The sequence below is a fragment of the Atractosteus spatula genome, chromosome 15 (assembly GCF_055471065.1).
Source record: "Atractosteus spatula isolate fAtrSpa1 chromosome 15, fAtrSpa1.hap1, whole genome shotgun sequence".
In the NCBI taxonomy this organism is placed as follows: domain Eukaryota; kingdom Metazoa; phylum Chordata; class Actinopteri; order Semionotiformes; family Lepisosteidae; genus Atractosteus; species Atractosteus spatula.
In genome coordinates, this window is record NC_142720.1 from 24,070,490 (window position 1) to 24,096,297 (window position 25,808).

General features: G+C 34.5%; 1 protein-coding gene across 1 annotated transcript in view; it reads right to left on the reverse strand.

Moving 5' to 3' along the window:
- eys (EGF-like photoreceptor maintenance factor) overlaps positions 1–25,808 on the reverse strand; it is a 341,768-nt gene that overhangs the window by 217,076 nt on the left and 98,884 nt on the right. The window contains exons 24-27 of the mRNA XM_088934016.1: positions 23,625–23,884; positions 14,081–14,177; positions 13,011–13,118; positions 10,152–10,297 (exon numbers count right to left, since the gene is read on the reverse strand). Coding sequence (XP_088790142.1) covers positions 10,152–10,297; positions 13,011–13,118; positions 14,081–14,177; positions 23,625–23,884 — 611 coding nt within the window. The remainder of the gene's footprint in view (positions 1–10,151; positions 10,298–13,010; positions 13,119–14,080; positions 14,178–23,624; positions 23,885–25,808) is intronic.

Consider the following 25,808-nt stretch of genomic DNA (forward strand, 5'->3'; position numbering starts at 1 on the left):
CAAACACTATGACTCCATATAATAAAAGAAAACTGATGACTGTGAAGATATTGTACAGTACATAAACTACTGTACCATAACCCCTTTAATGCCCATCTGTTGTACCAAGACTTGATCTGGAATCTGCAAAAATGCAATATTTAAGAAAGATGGAAGCTTGAGAGCTAGTTTACAGAATATATGAATAGCTACATGAATCTTGCGTTAGAAAAATACATTTCTTATACAGTAAATCTGAGCAATGCAGTACACTCTAAAGGGGCAGACTTTTACTTTGAACAAAAATGACACCGGTAGATGCCTGAGAATTAACACAGAATGACAACAATAATTTCGCAACATTTACCTCAGGAAAAAAACAACTATTAGGAATCCCAGTCAAATGAATACTCATGGTAGCAGCAGATGTGGTTAGCTTGAGACAGACTTCCATTACTTTCTTCAGCCAGTGTAATCGCCACCTTTCACCCCTATCGGCAAATAGCTGAACTGATTACTATCCCACACATTGCCTTGACATACCCTCAAATTAAAGTGATCCTGACAAAGGGGAAGTAAATCATATGCATTTCTTTAAAACATATTACATACAGTATAAGGTTTATGGAAAAAAAATATTCACTCCACCAATAACTCAAGATTCCTGTAAAATTACAAATTATGGATACACATTTGTCTGAATGTTTTCAAAACCGTAATGATCAAACTAACCACCTTTATATGTGAGAGGGGAATACAAATGTATTGATTGTAGAAGTATTTCAACCTTAGTGTTTTATTACGTTTGTTGGGGGATCAGTGATGGATTACAATTTTCAAGCCTTGTCATTTTTTATTGAATGCCAAGCTTGACTTTGACTGACCACTCAGGGATATTCACCCTCATCCTCTCAGATTACTTCAGTGACCTTGTGCCTCTGGTCATCATCGTGCTGCTATGTGAATTTTCATCCTAATATCAGATTATCTGGTGATGTAAAATGGTTTTCCTCTAAACTACACCATCCATTTCTCCCTCAATCCCAGCAAACCTCACAGAGTCTGTGGATGAGAAACATAACATGATTCTTTCACAATCTGACAATCATGGTGATTGACTGGAAAACGTCCTGTGTTAAACATGAGCCAGATACAATGCTTTGCATAAAAATCAATTTTCAGTGTCATCTACCAGCTTTGTCTTAAGCCCTTTTTCACCAATGGCTTCTTTCTTCAATTTTTTTCAATTGTCCATACAGGTCAGTGTCGTGCAACTAATGGGATATTATCTATGTATGAACAGTTGACTCTCTCAGGCTTTGGAACTATGCAACTAGTCTCCATTGACTTCAGGATTACATCTTTTACTAGATTTGTGCATGTACAGTCTGGGTTTTTGGTTTGGAGGCATGACTTGTATCCATGTCTTGCTTTGTTTAATCCTGAATTTTGAAAGTTCCTTGGTCTTCTAGGTTGATCTTTCATAACACTATATTAGTTGTGGTTTGAAATTCAGTATCTAAGAATTTACAGATATAGTTTTCTTAGAAGTCAGGTTAAATTAATTTTGATTATACACAAAGGCAATTACACTAATGGTGTGACCTTTCAAACAGTCCTTTGTATCTTAACTGATGTACTGAACGAAAGGGGCCGGATACTTTTGTAATGTGGTATAATTTATTTTAATTAAATTGATTTTTAATTAAAATTATGTACTTTTTAAAATTATGTACAGAAAAATAAAAGAAGAAAATCAGCCTTATGAAACAATGACAAGGGTGTTCTTACATATCAAAGAGAGTGAATGTGGGCTGAATGTTCCGCACAACACTAAAGATGCAGGAGTAGGTGTTGAATAGTAACAGACTCGGCTTTTGAAAACAATGGTTGAGCAGCCACAAGACAATACTTTAATTTAGTAATGCAAAGTGGGAGCAGTAAGCTGGGCTCTTGATCGTTCAGTGTTGAACTGTGCATTCTGCCCCTACCTTACCTCCCTAAACAAACACAGTTTTCCTTTCCTGCAGTTACACATTTCTCAAAATTCCTCATAATTCTGTCAGTCTTGATGTTGTTTATATTGTTTTAAGCTGGAATGTCTTCCTCTTACAAGAACATTTTAGGAAAATTGTAGTTTTCTCTTCATTTGTTTAACAGCAACAAATTTGGACTTTTTAATGTTAATAACTTGTTTATGTTTTAAAAAAACCCAATACAACTCTTTTTTCACTTAGCTCCATAGACAGCAAATAGTTAAAGAAGGTCTTGACTAACTAGACAACTGCAAGTTTCAAAAGTCCTTTTCAATTAATACCTGATGTAGACAGGTAATTTGACTCCTACTGTAATTCAAATAATTAGCTCAACAGAATGAAAACCAGGCTCTCAAGAACTTGGTACTTTGCAAAAAAAACTACTTCCTCCTCTCAAATGTTGCTTTTCAACTTTTAGTTTTACATCTAAGAAATTAATGTTGTGCAATTACATCTACAATATACTGTGGTGCTTTACAAACACAAAGAATGCTATCGGTTCTAAAACTAGTGAGCCATGTTGACAAGCTCAGGATAGAAACCACAAAGGTGTTACAACACCACTCTGAGAACCAGGATGCTGAGGCAGCACATTCCATGTAATGACAGTCGATGTGGGATACTCATGTCGAATTAGCAATCGGTGTAAAGCCACTCAGGAAGTGTATAAAGTAGCACTCAGAGAGGAAAAAATCCAAGGCTTTGTCCAGGGCCTCCGCAGTGAGTGAAGACTGGACACTTCTGGCTTGATTGCCTGGATAGTGTCCTGTGTGACTGGAATGCCACTGGGAGGAAAAGGGCTAATTTGATTGGTGCAGTTGGTGATTCCACATGGCACAGGAATAACTTATATTAGTAGGCAAGTGGGCATAGGCTTGAGGGTTGTGTTTAAGCTGGAAACTGGGCACCAAAATGGTTGGCCTGCCAGTAGGTCTCTGAGGAGACAAGAGACATCTATTTTTTCCACCTATTACACTTTCTAATACTATACTATTAGACATATTATATATTTCTATTAAAGGGGAAGCCTGACCATTTATTGAGGGGATGAAACCAGTTCAGTGTGTCAGGATGTCCCTGGATGTATTGGAAATATTTTTTAGACGGAAGAGAAAGGTAATGGTCAGGACTTCTGCTGCTCTGGAGTTTCTTATGGATTACAGAAGACTAGAAGATATTTGATCTGATACCTCTGTGATGGACTGGTTTTTGGCACTGAGCAGGCTTAGCTGAAAGGAGACTACTGGTACATCCTAGGAGCTCGGAGGCTTCCCAAAACCAATAACAGTGACAGGACACCATATGTGCTTTTATAATCTGATGTTATGATGGCTCTTAGTCTGATCGTGTCCACCATTCACCACATAGAGGCCAAATAGCCTCATCTCATTTGTATCTGTCTTTATGTTCACATACTGTAGGTGTCTTGTTCCTACATTTGGCCTGAACAAAGTTAATTTATTCTGTTATCCTCCCAATCATATTTAGCTCAGTTGAGAAAAAATAGCATTTTCATCCTATTTTGTCCAATTAAGACAGGAAACCTACACATTCTACAAGCCCCCTTTTTCTATAATGAAAAAGAATCTTCCTGACTGTATTAATAATTAAAACGGTTGCACTCAATACAATTGTGACACTGACTCCAGCTGTGTGAAAGCAGCCAATATGTTACAGAAAGTGACATATACCACTCGCTGAAAGATGCCTATTGAATGGGTCACATTATATGAGATTGACTTATATGGCTGAGATGGGTCTCCTGCTATATACAGGACTGTCAGGAATTCTCTTGGCAATGGCTAATGCACTCACCAATGAAAAGACTGAAAGGTGTGAAAAAAGTCAAAACACATTCAGTAAGCAATAAACTGAAGTAAAAAGATTTACTTCATGATGCTAAATCACTTACCTGGAGAGTAAATAGACTTGTCTGCAAGTCTCAAAACAAGTTAAATATTCAGACCATCAGTTAAAGAAATGCTATAGATAGAAGAAACAAAAGTATTTGAAAGAATCTTACTGTATATTAACAGATTTCAGGAATTCAGTTCAGCCTTACTACTTGTTTTCATGTACCCAAATTGATTAAGTATCCAATAATGATAAAGTTTTTAAAAACTGTGTGTGGTGGAGGAGTAAATTAATTAAGTTAATTAAGATAAATTAATAAAAACAGGTGTGTGGCAGAACAGGAAAAGATTGGTATTTTAGCTGATACTGTATACCACTAGAAACCGGAAAAGGCCTCTAATAGCTGTACATACTGTACGTACACCTCAGGTGAAATTGGTAATTATTAGTTAACTGGTCAAGGCTAAGACATTCTCACATGAAGGTAAATTTTTTGGTTTAAAGAGGGGTTCAGAGGGGTGGTTCTGGTTAGGCTTTGAAACAACAAGTCTCTGTATCCTGGAAGAGTCTGCTACAATAAAGACTCCTTTCACTCTAACATATTTCATGTTGTTGTGAGTTCTATTTTAACCAGGCCTTGTGACCCACCTTATTTAAGTTAAGGCTGGTCACAGGGCATAAAGGTGGAGGTGTCAAATTATACCCTTAAGCAAGGTATATAACTGATTATTTAATTAAATGCCCAGTGGTATAAGTACAATTGTAATTCCTTTTTTGGATAGGTCAGCCAAATCTATCAATAATAAAAATGAATGTTTTTATTTGTGGTGTAATAGGGGCACCACAGTGGTTAGCACTGCTGTCTTGCAGTGCTGGGGCCCTGGGTTAAGTTCTGGGGTGCTATTTGTGTGGAGTTTGTATGCTCTCCCAGTGATCGCGAGGGATTCCTCCAAGTGCTCAAGTTTTGTCCCACAGTCCAAAGACATACCGGTAGATTAACTGGCTTCTGGGGTAATTGGCCCTGGTGTGAGTGTGTTTGTTTGTGCCCTGGGACTGGCATCCCATCCAAGGTGCATCCTGCCCTGCACCCATTGCTTGCTGGGAAAGGCTCTTGCTCCCCTGCGACTGCGTTTTGTTTAAAGTGTTTAGAAAATGGATGGATGGACTTGTTAAAAAATGACCCCAATGCCCAATTCAGACCTATTAAGCAAAAGAGCAAATAAACTCAACCTTTATAGCAACAAGGGTGAGGATTTGCATTAGCAGTCATTATCAGCCTCAGGCAAACAAACCTAAGGAAGACAAATGACAGCAAAATTAAAAGACCTTCACCCTGCACATTAAGTGGTAATACTGTCTATTTCATCTGCTGAAAGTCAATTATATCCCTTCTGAGCCTAAATGTGATTCCAAACCTTTCCACATGAAGAAAAAACTGCTGTATTCATTCTCAATAAAGCAGTGTAGTTTTCAAAAAGCTTAGCCATGTTGCTTGGGACTCTACTTGTAGTTAGTCCTCAAGCTGAAAAAAACCTAAAGCTCATAATTGAAAAAATGAAACGTCTAATAGCATTTATTGTGCATTTCTGCTTAGAATCAGAAGGAATTAAATGCACAATGTAGTGTTTGATGTATTAGTTTTAATTCTGTGGTTTTATCCCGAGTTGTGAAGTAACCTGTATTACTGTACATAAAATCACTTAAAACTTAAGAATAATGTTGCTTTATTCTGAGATACAGTAGATCTGAGGTAATCTGTATTACTGTGGATAAAATATATTTTCCTGAAACCATGCTGTGAGACTTTGGATATTCTTTTGTACACACAAATAAACTGGGACATTATCATTCATAATCCCACTATACTGGAATATTTTTAGAATTGCCAGGCTGACGAACACAATCTTAATTGAAATAGCTCTTGCATTTTACATGTTCTTCTGCCTTTGTAGGGTATGTGTCCTCCTGTGATATTTTGCTGCACAATTATCTTAACTGTTTATGTCACAATAATGTAATTGGCTTAGTTCTGGGCTGATTCTGCAAGAGGTAATGAGGGTATGAAACCTACTCTAGAATACCTAAGAGTTTTGCTGCATAATACATTCTAATTAAAGTGCCAACCAAGAAAAAAAAACAGAAACTCACAGGGGTATCCTGATATTGCAGCCATTACTCTGAATAAACCTTCGAGCTCTGCAGACTTGTAAGTCAGTATTTTATCCTCCTTCTCAACATACTAATAAGGTAGTAGGTCTGAGCTTTGTAAACCTTCCTCATCACTCTTGAACATTGTTGCCAATAAACGGCATTATGCTGGGCAAAACAAATCATTCATATGCTTTATAGAAACAATTAATGGCTTTATTCAAAGGAACGTTGAAGGTCATGCATACACATCAACATTTCAAACATCCATTGGTCACTATTAGTAATATATCTTGGCTCTTTTCAATTAATTTAAGCTAAATTGGCAGTGACACAGTGCAGTAATTTCTACTTTATTATGAACCACAGCAATTTTCATTTTAAGAAAGCTTCTAATAAATTTTCCAGTATTCCAGCATGTCTGGGAAAGTGTTTCATTTTCTAACCTAACCCATAAAGAAAAAAGCTGCATTTATTGCAGATAGTTAACATTTTTCTAATTAAACAGATTTTTTTTTTCCTGGAGTTTCAAAAGCTGCAACAATTCCTTCTGTATTGACCCAGTAGTATCAGGGGAATGAATTCATTTCTGCTTCGATAGCCATGTACAAACACAATGCTGCACTGTTACTTTATTGACCACAGGTAAATTAGGAGCGTAAATTTAATTAGATACAAAAATAACAGAAAAATGTCTCTTTTAAGGGATTTCTCATCTAAAAGCAAGCCTTTCAGTAGGCCTCTGCAAATCCATTTATCTGTTCTTTTGCACAAGATAGAATAAATTGACACAGTAGCATTTGCAAGAAGAATGTAACTTAATAAAAATAAAAATCAGGACCATGAAATGAAACCATTTTATATTTATACAACCTTCTGCAAGCTGCAGTTTGACTTTTCCTTTTCTCAAAAAGGAAGACATATTTCCTGTTCCAAATTATTAACATGAAAAGGCATATAAAAATAGAAAATGGGATGTTATTACCATAACCATCATAGTCATGTTTTCAAAACGTACCTAAACCAGATGTTGTACAATTGGCATTGATAAAGCTATGCTGTCAGTACTTCTAGAGAAATGAAAACGAATATATTTTTGAAGATGAAAGCCACTGTATGATTCTAGATATTATGGTAATCTTTAAGACTATCTGAAGCACCTAACAAGCCCCCGATTGCTTTCCATTTTCAGATATGTTGAATTCATTAAAGTAGAAGGGATGTAGATCAGATAAAATTTCAATTTAAGGTCAAACCAGAATCCTTTCTTTATGCAGGACTCACAGAATATAAAAGGACTGCAGGTTAACAAGGTGCTTTCAGTCCTGGTTCTGTGTCACAGTTCTGATTGTTCCTCTTAGGAAATGATACGTTCACAGACCTAAAGCCCATTTTTATTAATTACTTCTAATATTAGAAAGCATAAAGTATGATGTAAGGTTGTAAAATAAAACTTTTAATTTTTAGAAGTATGAATGCTGCCCTTATGTTCATTGCATGTCTTTATTTAGAGTTCACTACACTGACCCCTGTCTCAGGATGCATTGTTTTTTACACTATCCAGTTCACTCTCCATAAATCTCATTTAAAAGCAACAAACTGAATACATCCTACCCCAGAAGCAAAAGCTCTCCTCCAAGGGATTAATATGAATTTAATCTTATCAGCAATGGATGATGGAAAGCTTGATCTGATTAACCCCTTCCAGACACGGCAGTTTTATAAAATGCACGTTTCAGTTTTGCACTTTTCAGCATGGAATAAACCTTTACCTGTTCCTGTGCAGCCTATGCATGCTGACACAACTACCTACTTGGGTTTTATAAAATGGCAAATATTACACAGCACCTAAGAGAATCTGACAATAGGAGTGAAGTCATTCAGTGTCAGTGCTGAAATGTGTTAAGTAATGTAGGCTTTACTCACATAAACATATTACAGTACTGTATATCTTTTTTTCACAGCACATTTGCATGACATTTGTGCTCCTCCACAGGACATAAACAATTAACCAGTGTTGTAAGTTTTAACTTTGTAACATATGAAGGCAAGCTCTGAAAATAGACTAAATATTTTGTCTTAAAGTTTGGTTTCAGTATTCTTAAAAACTCCTGATAACACTTTTCAGGAAACATCTTGAAGCTTAATCCACAATTATCAGACTTTAAGGGATGTTTTCAAAGTTATAAGCTTCAATGCACTATATTCTTTATATAACTTCTCTGTAACTTTGAGCATTGTGCACATAAATCTATTTTATTATTTCCTTCAGGTATCGCATATCACTAACAGAGTTTTCTCTTGCTTTGTGAAAAATTGTGCTAATAACATAAAGCAGGAAATGAGTGTGATGGCACTCAAGTGACTTACAAATAAGACTAAACATATCTAAATAGCCCTGAATGATGAGTGAATATTTATGGTTTGCATTAAAATTTTAGATTCCATTTAACAATATACAGTAAGTCTACTTCCAGTACTATATCACTTTTTCATAACTTTTTTTATTATAGTTTACTGCTATTACTACTGCTGTAGTAAATTTGCACTATATTTTGAACTCTCTTCAAACACGTACAGTCTGTATAGTAAGTATTAAATAACAATTGAAAAATAAAGTATATAGATCATCACAGTTTATAATCAAATAACACTCCACAGCAAAAGGCTTACTTTTGTGTACTTCAAATGAAAACAGGAATAAGACAAAGGCATAATCTCTTTTCCTCTGAGAAGTCACTGGCATTACCTATAATAATTAAAATGTAAAAAAAAATGTATAATGATTAATTTATATGAGTTGAAAGCATTAACTACTCTATTCTTCATATCCTTTACCCCAAAATATAACCTTATGTAGTTTGTATAATTTTTTGTATAAAATTGATAATTTTTAGAATATATTAGCATTTTCATGTTTGCTGAATTTACATATCTGAGCAGACAGATTCGGAACAGAAGATTAAATACAGATATAGAAATTTCTTTTCAGCATGTTATTAATAAAAAAATAATAGCATACTGTGGAGAAGACAATACATGTATCTTATATTTAGAATATTATCCCTTTGTATCACAGTCAGCTTTCTCTTGCTAAATGAATGTGGACATTTCATATTCAGCAGAAAAAGTCTTTCCTGCTGTGTGTCACAGGCAGTGCAAAGTGGGGTTCGATAATAGCATCAACTGACATAAGAAATTACATTTTTCTGTAACAGCAGAGGGGGATACATCAGAGTAAAAGTATAACAAATAGCATTTTAAAATGGGAAATAGTTGCTGAAATATGACCAATGCCATCACAATATTTCTGCCACCAAGGAGCCTTTCATTTTCATCACCTTCATAGAACAATCCCTCTGCTTTTTTTAAAGTAGTGACACTGTTACATTTCTTGTTAAACATGATATTTCTTATGAGCTCAAGATGGTTAAACTAAATCTAAAATATATCCTCTAGTCTAGCTCTCCCTAGAGGACAGTCTTTTCTCAGAAGAGCTTAGAGCAAGGGAGAAAGTAATGACTTGTTCTGTGCTGAGCATGTGCCTAATAAAAAAAGCTGCTTCTCTGGGAATTGGGGCACATATGTCAGGTTTGGCTCTCTAGAGTAGCAATACTTAAGAGAGTTCCTTTTCTCAAACTGGAAAAGGATAAATTGATGATACAGTATAGAAGAGAAGTAAAATTAATCTTCACACAGCTTGACAGGAATCAAGATTAGATGTTCTTAACCATAACCAGTACAAAACTGAAAAAAAAGATAGAGGAAAGAAAGTAGTGGAAACAAATAAAAAAGAAAGACTAAAGCAGTATCTCTGAGATCTGGCTGGAACAGTATGGTCTGTAGCATTTCAAACAGAAAGAAGACTTACATTCTTTTAACAGACTTACTATATAATGAGAGAGGTCATAAATCAAAGAGAATGTAAATAAAGGAATAAGGTATTTAGCATGGATTTGATCAAAGAGATTATTGCACAAATATTGATTTTTTTTATCCTGTACCTCAGATGACTGCTGTGTGTTCTTTGCAAGAAAGGCCCTGCAGCAATAGTGACAGTTGTGCTGCTAACATGACGAGCAATAGCTTGTGCACAGCTCATTGGTTTTTTTACATCCGGCTAAGAGGATGTACCTGAGAATCCGGGGAGACAAACACACTGGAAGCCTCCAGGCATGTTGATGCAGCTGCCTTCATGCAGGCACGGCGATGCCTCACACTCATTGACGTCTAACTCACAGAGAGATCCAAAGTACCCAGGTGTACAATCACAGCGGAACCTGAAGATTGAAGCAGACCACAGAAGGATTTAAAAAGAAACAGTCTACATGATGCTGATTATGAGATGCTACCACAGTCCAAATCATTACTTATCACTTTAAATCCTATATTCCTGCAGAGTTACGAAAAATGCCAATGGGAGAAACAGCTTTGCATGAACACAACACCGTGACATACACATTTTTCTCAGTCTACTAAATCAGATGTATTCTCAAGAAAATATAGAAATAGCAGTACAGATGAAGATCAACTTTTTGACTTTAACATGAAAGAAGCTGCAGCATAACAGTAAGCAGTAACTTCATGTTTTTTTTTATTTTTCCAGAATTACATATAAACTGCACGCTCTTTTTGTCCCAGCTAGTACAACTACACTTTCAGAAAGCAGGTCTATACATCACCAACTCAAGGCACACTTTGACTGGAATGCCCAATATAGAAGCACAAAACAGGCCGAGTGTTGGGTTAAACGTGGCCAAAGTAACTTCTGTGAGTGTCAGTGGACTCACAGTATCAATGAAAGTGAATGGCTCCAATGTGCACAAGACAAAAAAAACATGAACCGTTTTAACAGTTGATTCAAAATTCACAAGGAAAAATTACTGGTACCACAAATATGATTTATGTTACATTAAAATTTCACTGTCCAGCAGAAACCTTGAGTTGTATCTTCTTGTCTTTTAGGAAGTCAGGAAGTCAGAAAAAAATAAATGGGGGAAAATGAAGCATAATATGTCAGCCCATGCCTGCTCACAGTTATCCTAAAGTCCAATGAATCCAATAATTGTATCCATTCGTATTTTACAATTGATTGTAGTGAATAATTGCAGCATTAACTATCAATTTGGTTACCATAGTAGAAAAAGAAAAATCCTTAAAATTGTAGTATACAATCTCTGTGCATGCCTACCAAATGTGATATTTGAGGCATGCTACATATTTGAAGGAATTTCTGATTTCAACATTAAAAAAAAGACATCAGACAAATTCTTCAAAGCCTCATCTTTTTTGAGCCTAAAGGCTCACACTTCTTCACACAGCTACAGATCGTAAACGACACTGTTCAGCTCAACATCTGGGTATAACTGGGCATAACTCTCCCTGTGCTCAACACATGCCTGTTCCTTCAGGTACTGTTATTTGACTACAAACCTTTTGTAGGCTGTACTACCACATGAATATGTAGCTTTCACTAATGATTTTTTGTTACAAGGGAAGAACAACTTTTGTTATATTGAACCCACAATATATTTAAGACAGTAGACTATTAAATGTTACCACAAGATATGTATTGTATATAGATTTACAGGCATTGAAAACTATTAAGCGACAAACTCAAAAATTAGAAGTATCCAGGTAAACATTATGTTATGTTTTTAAACATTTTGGACAACATGATTAATGTAATATTGGCAAAATAAGAAACAGTTTAACTTAGACTAATACAGCTCTCAAAAACACTATAAAATCAATCATTGCATGTCACCCCCTAATTTCAGCTAGTTAAGTTAATATCTAGGTCTTTGTAATTATTTTCCTCAAATGAGCTCACATTCACATTCTTTTTTAGTGAACAGCCAAATAATAAGCTTTATACTGTATTTTGTTTGGCTATTAAACAGATCACTTTTGATGATTCATCTTATTTCACATTTCACATTAATACTTTATACAAGTATTACATTAATACACAATAATTTATTTCCAAGCCCATTTCAGAGAATATCTACTTTTTAGGAGAGCTGCAACATGAAAGCCAGTCTAGGTAATTCTCAGTTGATCCTTAGATATGTTAGGTTCAATTTTACAGAATACTTATGAGTTTAACACAGGGAAGAAGTTGTGGAAGAATAAAACAAGACCTTTTCCCAAGTAAGAGAAGAAACATGCATCATTACAGTACATCAGTTCCTGAAGTGGGTGAGACAGTGCACCCTTCTGAAGAGAGTGAGTGGTGAAAATGATTTTAAATGATAATATTTTTAGAAGAAAGAATCCAAATTAATTAGAACAGACTGGCTACTACGTGGCTGCTGCATTCACCATAAAAATGGGTAAAATAGGGGTCTTGCAAATAAAAAGCTGGACTCATTCATGTACTCATGACTGGAGAGGGAGAGGGCTTGCCCATCTTCATTCCAGGCAGGCCTGACACAAGCTCCCTGACCCAGAACACCAGGGAGCTCCTTCGGAAAAGTGTGTGGTTGCTGACTCGCGACAGAAGACAAACTGGAGACAAATCATTTACATCTAAAATTGCCCTTAGGGACTTATTAGCCCATCTGTCCAGCTAAATAGAGAAACCCTGGGGCTTATATTAACCAAAAAAGAGAATCTGAAAACTAGTAAACTGAAACTAATGGAATTACAAACAGGAACATAAATTCCTGCAAAATAACTAACAAATATATGAAATAACAAAATAACAAAATCATCACCACCACTGTGTCTTAACCAGCACATGATATTTATAATATAGCTTATATGTAGTGTAACATGTTAATAATGTGGTTTAATGTAACAGCTTAAAAAATGAAAATAATAAATCCACAATATAAGCCAAGGCCCTCCTGAAAAGAAAGTCAGAACATCCAAAGAGGGCTTTAATTTTTTTAATGTTGTTAGTAAATCACAAACAAGTGTTCTCTATTGATTCATATATTTCGTTTGTGAAAAATAATAAAAGTATAGTAAAATATGAAATATACACACCTGTTTATAAGATCTTGGCATGTCCCTTTGTTTTTGCAAGGGACTGAGGCACATTCATTGATGTCCTCCTCACAATGAGAGCCAGAAAACCCAGGCTTACACTCACAGCTAATCAGAACAAAAAAATAAAATTGCATTTTATATACAATGAAAATTGTTATCCATGTAAAATAGAAAAGCTTATCAATTGTTCTCCTTGTGCTGGAACACTGTAATCAGACTTGAATCAATTTTAATCATTAAAAAGCATTTAAATGGACATTTGGTCTTCTATGTCTGTCAAAGACATGGTCTTCATAATCCCCCAAATAAGTTTCCCACTTTCAATTTTGTTGCCTATCTGGTAATTAATAGTAAGCAATCTGACGAAATGACACATCTAAGATATGTCTGAATACTGCTAATAATGTTTTCAACATCAGATCTGCATTCAGTGTTTGTAAGAATAAGCAACCCCCACCTCCATTAGAGTTCTACATCCTGAATGAGCACACAGTCTTTTCAAACACAGATCTTTTTTTTTCTGCTTAAAGTGTCCTATTTTCAATGAAATGATTGTCAGTTGCCCTTTCTTTAAGGCAGAAAGGAGACTTCAAAGCATGCATGCATCATTAAGACAAGCTCTTACATGTTTCGCCAGAATAAAGAAATAAGCACAGATGAACTGAAACAATTTTGCCTATCACTGATCCCTCAACAGCGGTTTCAAATCAATGGAAAAGCTCTCCTTTGCTGGCTCCTGAGGGATAATATGATATTTTTAATTCTCCTTTTCCAGAACAAACAAATAGCTGTTCATCTTTGTACCACTGTTTTTGTACTCTGCCCTGTAACAATAATCTACCATGTTATTATTCTTAAAAAACAAAATAAACTACTTAACTCCACACATTGCTTATAGTGTAATAAAATAACAAAATATTTATCAAATAATCCAAGTTGTGCCTGCCGTATATTTTGATGTACAGCAGCTCATCTTATTTTTAATCATTTTTAATCCATATTTAATCCTTGAAGTATATTGTAAGAGAAAAAGAAGATGTGGGACGATTCACCCCATCAGTCTTTACCTGTAGCTACTGACCCCATCCAGACAATGGCCCTGATTCTGGCAAGGGCCAGAGCTGCACTCGTTGGTGTCAATTTCACAGTGAATACCTTCAAATCCTGAAAGATAGATGAGATGGGCATGGATCAGTGAGTTCCACCACGAGCTGAAAACGCCAGGATCAATGATAACAGAGGCACTGGTGGTGCCGTGTTAATGGAACTAGTGGCTTCTGCAGTACGTCTTTTCTTCCAGCTCCCACATGCACTCTCTTTCCTCAAAGCATTAAAAAAATAATAAAGCATTAGAACAAAAAAGGCTTTTGTCTAAAGGTTTATTTTGAAGACATTCAGCTTAATAGCAAAGGATGGGGAACACAAAAAATTTGTATTGTGTTCCTGTTGTGTCCTACTGTAGCAACACTTGAGTACTATCCATTAACATTACTGGTCATGTTAATGTCATGGAGACAGAGTTAGTGGCAAGTGACTTAATCACTTATGCTTTAACTAAGATGAGAAACGTTTCTTCTAATTATAAGATCCTGTAAAACGGCATCATTGATGATCTGCTGTACCTGCTCATTCAATAAAGCATTGAACCTTTGAGTTCAACGAAACCTATTTTTTAATGGCACTGGACACCTGTTCCTTGTGATGCTTAGATGATCCCTCATTCAGATGAGTCAATGTAGACAAAAATAGGTTACATAATTAATATTTCAAATAGGCTTGAGTTAAGTAAAAGCAATTAAAGTAATTTATAATACATTAAAAGAGTTTCAGCAATCTGAAAAACGTGGTAAATTACTGAAGCTGGATTTTATTCTTATTACAAATTATAAAACAAATGTTTCTGTGATTGTCTTATGACCCTTTCCCACTGTTGTTTTTTAATTATTCATGCATTGGGCAAAGAGTAATATTTTCAAACACAAGGTTTATATTGAAGCAAAGTTTAATCTTTGGTAAATTTACATTCTATGCCAAAAATCTAAATTAACAACCCTTATATAGAAACAGCACAGCAAACATGTCAGAACTTTTCTTAGGTGAACAGCTGTTAAATACAATGTTATAATTTTATTATCACAAATTAAACTCAGGGATGCCAAATGAACCAATATTTGCTCTTTTTAGGAGACAAAATATATATTTTTTGATTTTTAGAAAAAAATTTAGACAATTGAAACATTTCAATTAATTTGTCTAATCATTTACTTTCCAGTTCAGTATGTTAATGTATTACTTCATGAGTCTTTTCTAATTATGCATAATCTTAACCAAAAAGAAACAAACTGCACATTAATTAAAAGCTTAAAAAACACCAAGTCTTGCTGCAAGGCACAGCACAGTCATTACAGTAATACCGTTATTTAGTTATTTAAGTACCACACTAAAAGGCACATTTAAATGCAATTGGTTTTCATGTTTCCTGAAACAAGTCATTCATGCTTAAGTAGCAAATTGATAATCAATACCTAATCAAAATGATCTGATTTAGTTCATAGTGTGATATTTTAAAAGGTTCTTATTGTCTACTGAAGTTAATAAATATGCACTTTGTTCTTCATTCCTTTCACCAGTTTTGCAGACTTGAGTTCTTAAAAAATCCTAAAACCAACAAATGTTTTACCCTAAAGCTCACAAATAGGTCCTTCAGATCATTATACTTGTAACAAAGCATGAAAACTCCCAGAAGACAGAATTTATATTGACTGTATGACTATAGCAGTATTTAGCATCCCAAACATAACATGGTAAACAGTAGAAAGCTATATCATATTTCAAAAAAAAGAAATATACTCAGCATATTTTATTATTATTTTCAGATGTTTAGTGGCACCTACTGTACAGTATATATATATCACCAAAGGACACCCCTTTAACTCAATATGTGAAAGAAAAAATAACTTTTGCTACATTCCAAGCAGTTTAGAAAAGAAGGTTCCAAAACTTGCACAGCACTTCTAGCAAAATGCCTTTAACCAAAGCTCTTTAAAATCAAATCGCTTGTTGTCAAAACTGGAGCTTAGGATGATCTCAAATCGAGTCTCGGCACATTAGGAATGCAATATAATCTCAGACCAGCAGAACAGGAACTTTTGTTTGAAAAGAAAGCACTACAATGCTTTTTTTTTTTCATTTTTGGATTGGAAAAAAAAACCCAGACAATTTGGAATAGTCCACTGCCAGGTACTGCTTTCTTCACTGTAAAACAGATCAGAAAAAATTTGAATTTGAGTATCAGCCTGAGGGGAGAGAACTGGGGACTAAGAGCCTGAGTACAAATGTACTGTAGTTCACTTCCACCAGGCTCCCAGTAAGCCACAGTCACTAGAAGACAGGGATTCCAATTATGACTTTTCCCACCCCAAAAACCCTCAGGCCAATTGTATACATCAGTTAGTTATATCACTCGCATTGTGGGCACTGTAAATGATTCATGCAGGGCATCGAACACAAGCCTTATATCCGGCTGCACATACTGTAGACTCACAATTCAGAGTTTAAAATGCATTTTAAATTTAGATGTTGTGCGTGCATAGTCATTATATCTGAGGTAATTATGATTAGGCAGTTTCAGTTTAGCAGTATATCAATACATAACTCCTGTGGAGCTGTTAAAATTAACATGCTCAAAACAAAACAGTACAACTTGTATGGTAACAGGATTCTAGAGATAGATTTAAGAAGAGTTAGGTTTTGCTTAACTAAAGTATTAGAGCTCTGCCACAGCAGTAATGGATGCAGACAAGTTGGAACCTAAACATTTTTTATCTTCATCTTTTCTCTTCAGATAAAAATGATACCAAAAAGAAAAACAAGGTGTTATTTCATCAACAAAGCTCAGGAGTAGTATGGAGTTATCTGTGTGTAGTTGATTGTTAAGAAAATACAGATTATTCTGATCATTTCATTTGAAGTCAATTTAAGTTAAACAAAAAGACATTTAAAATCTTAACAATTAATTTTTAATTAGCCTTATTACCAATTAATATTTATATTTTATAACATTACTCATTAGTTCAAATATTTTTGAAGAATGCTCTATAAATGCTACTGTATGATCCACACTAATTAGAGAAAAAGGCAGAGATCCAACTCCTCATTAAGCTCATGTGGAAATGCTGTTGCCAAGTGATAATTTTAGTTTATTTTTTTAATAATAAAAGATCAATATCACCATCCTGCCATGGAACAATGTGTTTAAATGTACCAATAGTTTTAATATATATTTATGATATTGTATTTGATATAAATATAACACTAATAAATTAATGAATTATTTTAGAATTGGCTAATGGCTCTTTTCAATTCTTTGGTGATGTCTTTATGTTTTATATTTTATTTGGGTTTATTTTATTGAATGAATTGATCCATTTAATAAAGTTCCTAATAAAATATGAATACACAAAATACAGGCAGTAGGATTTCAATGTGTTGAATGTCTTTGGATTGAGAACGGCTTACTACATAGAAAACAATGCAGATAAGGGAATCTCTTACCTTACCTTACCTTAATCTGAAATTAGGGAAGATGAATTTAGTGAGGACCATAGAGAACATTTTAGGACCACACCCAACATGTTTTAATATCTAAGACAGAGTTTCTTAATATTCAAATATAAACTATTGCCAACAAATTGTGGGTTGTGAAAATTGTGAATTGTATCATCCCCATATTTCTTATTAAACTATTCTTTTATATGACGTGTTCAGATCCTTGTGATGGGCACTGCTATTATACCCTTGAGCATTGTGAGGAGAATTCATGTGCTTTCAGCACACTACAGAAACCGTGATACAATGGGATATTGACATTTCTGCCTATATATGTAATAAACTCCTTCCCCTTGAAACAATTAAGGAAAATGTGAGCTGATATATATATATATCGTATAATTCCCATTTTTAGATTAAAATCCCATTTTAGTTAAGAAGAATCTGTGAATATGAAAAGGCCCATTATACTTTACAAGCTAGAATTTGCAAATCCTTTTAATGAATATGACTTTTTTTATCAGTGTTCTCTCTTTCCCAATAAACAGCATTACATTTAATGCACAATGTCAATAAAACAAATTCAGGTAAATTTAATTGAACACTAAACAACTTTATATGTTTGAGGATATAAAATATGTTTTGTGTTACTGATAAACCATTTGAAAAGATCTAAGAACCTTCAATGGTGTACGGTTTAAAGCAGTTATAACTACTTTATATAACTACTATAACTACTTATAACTACTCAGATCTTTTGACATTTTACAATGCAGATGTGATTCAGAAGTGTATGTAAGGAAGTTGCACCAGCAGAGAAATCCAAACCAGATAATGCAGTAGTGCAGTATCCACAACAGTGATGCAACTGAAACATAACACCACAGACAACAAAACCACTTATAAGTCATAAAAACTAGTAATACCTTATAATGCCAAGAGAACATAATAAATGAATAATGTTATGTAACCAATGCTATATAAATATATTTAGCAAATACGGTTATAATTTTTAACAAGATACTTGTTCCTTCTTTTCAGATTTAAACAAATAAACACAAAACCCGTAATCTCTTAAATCATCCCACCTTTTTAGTGTTACAAAAATAAAGTACTATTCAATGGAAGTAATTGCTACATTCCCACATCTGCCCATGGATAGAGATAATTTTGAGCATTCTATAGCTATTTACTTATTTTCATACAGAAAATACTTATTGTCAAACAGAAAAGTGACACAGCTCTCACTGTTGAAGTCACCTGCACCCCACCTTATACAATAGGTCACAATTTCCTAGTGACAGCCTGGATTGGAACCAGCAATAACACATAGATTATCTATATCCACTGGTGTCTTAATACTGTATGTTCTCCTGAATTATATTATCTTATCTGTCTCATTTTTATGTCCTTTATCTGTTCTTCTTCTTAGCACCATTAAATAAACTACTTCAGGAATGCCCAGGTCTAGAATTTTCTTGAATAATGTAATAAAACAAGATATGTACAAGAATGTAAGCACAGTCATTGCATCATTGCCTGCTGAGGACTGATATGTCCCTGAGGCACAGCTACAGTAGCTGTTATCATCTGTGTGAAGTACCTTACACAGGATATACGAAACACAAGGAAAAAGAGTTGCTGTTGTACTATATATACAGTAGGTTATAGGAAAGACTTCTCTTTTCATTGAAGATAAACATGCACAATATAATTAAGGTACCGTATGTTAAGGGAATGTCCATAACAGAGCCACAGTGGATCATCAATCCAGAGCTTATCCTGGTTTCTGTAGCGGACGAGAGAGAATGCGACTCCCCATCTAGACGACATACTGTACAGGATTGTATAAACATAAATAATAACATACAAAGTGTGCCAGAACATACAGTACAATTTTACAATTTCTTTATAACAATTGTGTTTTTAAGATTAAATAATTGCAGCTAGATTACTGCCCCTGGAATTATAATAATGAGGCTGATTTCTGGTTTTGTAGTGGAACATCAGGCTAAAAAGCATTCTATTATTACACAACTAGAAAGGTTAAAGGCAATAAAGGAGATTACGCCATATTAATCAGAGTATGTCTTGAATTATTAAAGAAATGAACTGGAACATTCTCTGAAAGAATATAAATGAGGTACAGTTTGCTTTTTAAAAGTTTAAAGATGAAGTGAGGCATACAGATAGTACAAATGCTGAGGATCCAGGTGATGTTTTCCCTCAGTATTTCTGAATGTACAATTATTACGATATCTGAAGAGGGGGCAAGTATGGGGTGTCTTCAGATGCTTCTTCAGGTGCATTGATGAATGCGAAATTTAAAAAGAATCTGTTTGCTGTTTTCCATCTGTTGCACCTGAAAACAAAACTTACTGTAAGTGACCATCTCAGGAGCAGAACAGCAAAACTAAAGGCTGTGATAATGCTGAGATAATTGCACACTGGGGGTAACTTAAGGCTCAGGGCACCTGACCAACTTCATGCCATGTTCATGCAACTGTGACTGACACTATGTCCCGGTGCAGACCAGCTTAGTTCCCTCTGCCTGTTTGGTGTAAATTAGCATCATAGCTTTACAAGTGTCTTATCCTGTGCTCAGGCTACTGGGACTGATATATTTCATATTAGAATATTTTCATATCTGAGATTAATATTTTCTATTGAGGGCTACACTATAAAAGAGTGTATGACACTTTTACATAGTTAGACAAATCATTTCATCTAAGAGGTTAATTTGCGTTGTTTGGGGAGAAACTAGGCAACAGAATTAATAACAACATCAGGCAGACTGGTTTTCCAGCATCCCTTGGGTGCAAGCACTCAATATATATTTATACTTACATAGGAGTACTAAAATTGAAACTCCAATCCCCTAAGACATTACATACATTTTTTATTAATCCGAATTAAGTAAAAACTAATTAATTCTATGTTTGTATTAAGAACATAGCTTTCTAACTATGTACTGTATAATACTTAATACAGAACCATAACACCAGCAATCTTTGATTTGAATAAAGCAAATTTATCTATACAAGGAAGCTTGAAATATTCTTACTGTGCATGACGGTCTCTATGAATAAATGGCACAAATATAACCCTTGAGAGTCCTCAGATTGGAAGTCCAAAAAATTAAAAAGCGATCTATATTCAATTCTCATTTGCATCTCTGATGCAAGCTATTGTTTCTGACATTTATTATATCACAGCAAATACACTAATACACTACAACATATCATTTTCCTTTTTATTCATTTAAAATATGTTAATTATATAGAAGTGGAGAACTCTCCAATTCAGTTAGAATTTTGTAAACAGCACAGAAAGTCATTCACCTAGGTGCAAATTTAAAGTAAGATAGGCTGTAACAGTCTCTAATCTCTGCATCTTGACTCAAGAAAATGTAATTCATTGCAGATTTAAATAGTCATGCAGTACAGGAAAGAGTCTCAGTTAAAGAAAAAAAAGAATTAATGAACTTGCCCTGAACACAGAGATTCAGGGGGCCAATTTAACATAAATGAGAAAAGAAACAGGAATTTCATTAAAATTAATTGCATTTCAATAGTATTCTCCCCAGGATCAGGTCTAGCTGATAGTAGTAATTGAAAATGTGCTAATTCACTGCAGTGATTTTTGATTTATCTATAAAATGCATGTGGTATGGAGTTTTGGGGAATTTCCTAACTTGTTGTTTAGTACAAATGCAGTTAATAGAACCAGCAACTCTCGAGAACAGCAACTCTCTAAATGTGTTGTCAGTGTATCTAGGGTCTTAAGCCTTCTAAAATAGACTAGTTTCTGCTTCTTTTTTTCTTTCTGTGAATTCTTTTTTTTATTTCTGTTTTCTTTGTAAATAAATGGGTGATATGTAATGAAATGTCCAGTACTATCGTCTAATCACACAAAAAATGCAATCTGCAAGCATTACAAATGTTCTTAAATCATACGGAGGGAATTATCCCGGCACAATCTACTTTATTAAAAAATAATATTTTTAATAAACAAAATTATTCTGACTATATGACTGAAGTCCATTAAACAAATACTTTCAATTACCTGTATATTTTTCGCTGTTAATATTATTGTTTTAATTTTAACTGTACAATTTGCAAAGGAAAGTCCTCTTGTAACCCAGCATGAATATATACTGTATATAGTACAGCATGCATTGGTATGTGTGTGTACTGTATGTCTGACAATAGACTTTTAGGAGATGTAGCTGTATTACCGATAAAAGAGTAGTCAAATAATTATTTTATTTGATTTTTTTTCTACACAAAACCTGGAATTTAAGTGTGAGCCATCCCCTCAAATTGTATTTTGCCGTTGCAGATTGTACTCAGCACATTCCAGTATCACTTGTGACTGTCAGTGTATCACAGTAATTAATACATAATATGTCTTGCACAATAAATTAGCAAAGATGATGCAAAGAAGTAATGTTGATTTTGCAAACGGTTAATCTTTATAACATTTACTATGCAAGTAAAAGGGGGATTATAGAGATAAGCCTAAAGCTGTAAATCTTTGGAACTATACTTTGGTTGGAGCCAACAAAACCTTATTTAATTAGATCCAGGAATAATATGGAAGCTACTGAATTCTTTAAAAATCCTCCTACTTATGAGTATAAATCACGCTTCTGTGGAATTGGAACAGAATCCAGCCCAGAGTTGTGTAATCTCAGCGTGATCCTGATTCTCACCCTCGGTGGTGAATTCTATGGGAGAGGGCAGATCTGTGAGTCAGAAGAGGAGAATATGCAGAACAGAGACATCCAAACCTACGCATCCTGATGTCTAGAATCGTGTGCAATAGCAGCAAACTGCAGCAGCAACTGATTTCTGATTCCTCTGGGAGGAAAGCCTTTAACATCTTGCCAGACCTCTCTATTTATAACTTTTACATTTTCCTTTCTTTTTCTCCCAAGCAGAAACTTACCAGTTACACCACAATAAAGCATTCACTTAAATCAATTTTCTTCCTTAGCAATTGTATTCAAATGTTTGCTTTAAATCAAAAATCTACATTGGATTCTTGATTATGTATTAAAGGTAAAACATAAGACAGTGCTATGCATTTTAATAAGCAATATTTTACTTAAGTTAAGTTATTCCATTTGGTCTTATAAAGGGACACATGTTCAGAATCAATATATATATATAATATATATAAGTTAACTCCATATGGGTTTTAAATTTTTAAATTAAGGTTGCTGATTTACTGTATATATCTGACTAGTCATCAGGGCATATGTTTTTTTTTCTTATAGCTGGGTTTATCTCATCTTAATTAAGCTATGGTTAATTGCTTTTTACTCCAATTTGTATTGACTATTGTATGGAATTAAACTAAAACTTTTTTAAAAACATTTTTAGATAATAAAGGCATTGGGTGATCAGAATGAAGTGGACCCATGGAAACTGACAGTGCATCACCTGCAATTATTTATTGTCATGTGCAGAAAAACTAAAATACTATAAAGATATGAATTACACTATTTCCTATTAATCCAGAGATTAAGGATGAAAGTTTATTGATAACATTTCTACAAAGTATTACATACTGTAGATAGTATATTTTTTAAATAGCACAGGTTGCATTCTAGCAAGGGAGCAGGTGATCAGCCTGAACACCTTCCTTCTCCAGGTTGGAAATTAATCAAATTATTGTGCATTATGAGAAAAGCTAAGTAACAGCTAAGTCTTCTGCAACATTTTTTAAAAAAGGCTGAAAAAAAAAACGAAATTACATGGATAGCATTGCTCAGCATGGTCATTAAATGTATTTTTTCCCTTTCTTTTTTGATTTGTATTAAAATCAGTTGATTGTGTTATTTTTCTAGCCCTATATTTTTTTAAATAGTATGGTTATCACTTCTACTTTTTGATTTGATATGTACTTTTTCTTCTACAAACACAGTATGGCAAACACAGTATTCAGTGTGAACACAGTGAACTTTCATATGAAGTCGTCAATGTGGAAAAATGAAACGCAGTGAGCCTTTCATTGAACTGCAAATTTTCATTAATCAGACCCTGTATTTTCCCATACCCTCATGACAGATGCAGATTGCAGTCCCGTTGATCTGTGTCAAGCAGGTGGAGTTGTGCATGCATGGATTGTAGTGTGTGTCACAGGGATCGTAGGGCTGTTTACACAAGTCGCCGGTGAAGAATGGAGGGCAGATGCATTTAAATATTCCTGGCAGGGCAGATTCAATGCATGTGGCACCATTTAGGCAAGGGCTGGATTCACATTCATTCACATCATCGTTGCAGTCCTCCCCTTTCCAACCCAGAGCACAGGTACAGCTGAGAAAAAAAGCACAGATGCAACACTGAATTCCTTGTTAAAGACAAACTTTCAAAGTTCATTTTTTGAAGTGGCATTTTGGTGTTGAATAATCATTCTCCTTGTGCACATTTTTAACATTAATAAAATAGTGCCCCAATCTCCTACATAATTATTAATTTAAAATACTCTGAGAGGATTATGTATTGTCTATACCAAGTACAAACTATTTGCCTTTCATATCTAAAGATGCTGGATTTCATGCTGGATGACTTTTTTTCTTAAAGCAAATTATATTATAATTTAAATTGAGCAATTACAGCAAATGTTCTTTGATGTACAAATAACTAATTGGTGCATTTCAGATTCACAACATGCAAACTGAGGCTAAAATATCTCCATTTATCTAGGGGAGGGGGGGTTTTGATGTACAACTCTACAGATACCTGTAAAAAATGATGAATTACTGGATAGAGAATGCGGCATTGCATGAACTATTGCATCAACATTGTAACTACAGTATGTGCTAGGAACAGAGAGAATCTGAAATGTTCTGAACATTTGCTGCGGCAGACCGCACAAAGGTTCTGTTTTAAAAAAAACATTTTCAGTGTTACAAATGTTTAAAAAGCATGGAACAGGTACAAGACAAGATCTTTCGGGAACAGCTACAACAGTATATTACACCACAAACAGTTCCCGTACATGAGTTCTTGAGGGAAAGGGAAGTCTCAGTGAGGGAACATCTGACTCTTGATGAGTAGAGGCACATTCAGAAAAGAGAAACAGAAGTATTGAAATCTTCACGTGTTGTCCTAGAAAAGTGTGCTAGAACATGTATTGTCAACAATTTTATTACATCAGCTGCCTTCCTGCTATAAGTGGCACTAAAGATCTCTAACTGGCTCAATATTGCCAGCTGAAGCACAAGCACATCTGCCCAGTGCAGTAATACTATACTAATCTGTTAGGTATCGGTTCTGTAAAAGCTATTCAATCCAAATATACAGACAATGCTTGACAGAAACCGACAGAGAAAAAATGCTTAAGCAAAAAAAAAATAACATTGGTGATTTATGCTTTTTGATGAGATCATATTTTGTTCATTTTTCCAAACAATGCAACACAAACATGTTTTTTATTTTTTATTCAATGGAAGCAGTATTATTTGTGTTAAATACTTTTTAAAATAAACATTTGAAACCATAGAGTAAGATGTCTGATAAATGTAAGTACCTTTAGAAATATAAAACAAAGATTTAGAGATTATCATCAAAATGTGCAAAATAGAATCCCAGGCTTAGCTCTAGATGAAAATATGACACCAGGATGATGTTACTATTAGTCTACAAGCATAGTATCAGTGCCTCCTGTTCTTTTCTTCATTGGGTGTCTCCATTTCGCCTTTCAAACTTCCTGGCTTGAATGACTTTTTTTTCTCTTTAAATCAGATTTTAAAATGTTAGATGGATTTATAAAACTACATAAAGAGTCTGGAAGATTAACAGGTTATTACAGTTTCAAAGTGTCTCATCTTAGAAATTGGTTCATTGAGTATAAAACGGTATACAGATATATCTAGGACACATGAGGTTAAAGCTCTGATCTGGGATTATGTTTTCTAAAAGGCCCATGCCATGTGCTTCATGAAATTCACTCCACATGGTGGCAGTGGAAACACAGTCCTGATTTGCAATGGGACCTGGAATAGACCATCCCCCACTCTTAACCCAAAGCTTCTATCTCAGTGAGGGGGCACATTTGGTAGAAGAGAGAAACCAGCTTTTCTCCAGTGAACTGCAGCTCCGCATTACACTACCTGCTGTGAGACCTGGATTGATTAATTTGTTTTACTTACCATCTGCAATTCATTACCACTGCTGTTTCTGAAAATACATGTCAGTACCTAGAACACTTTGCCCATGGTAAAGGTTGCCTTTTCAC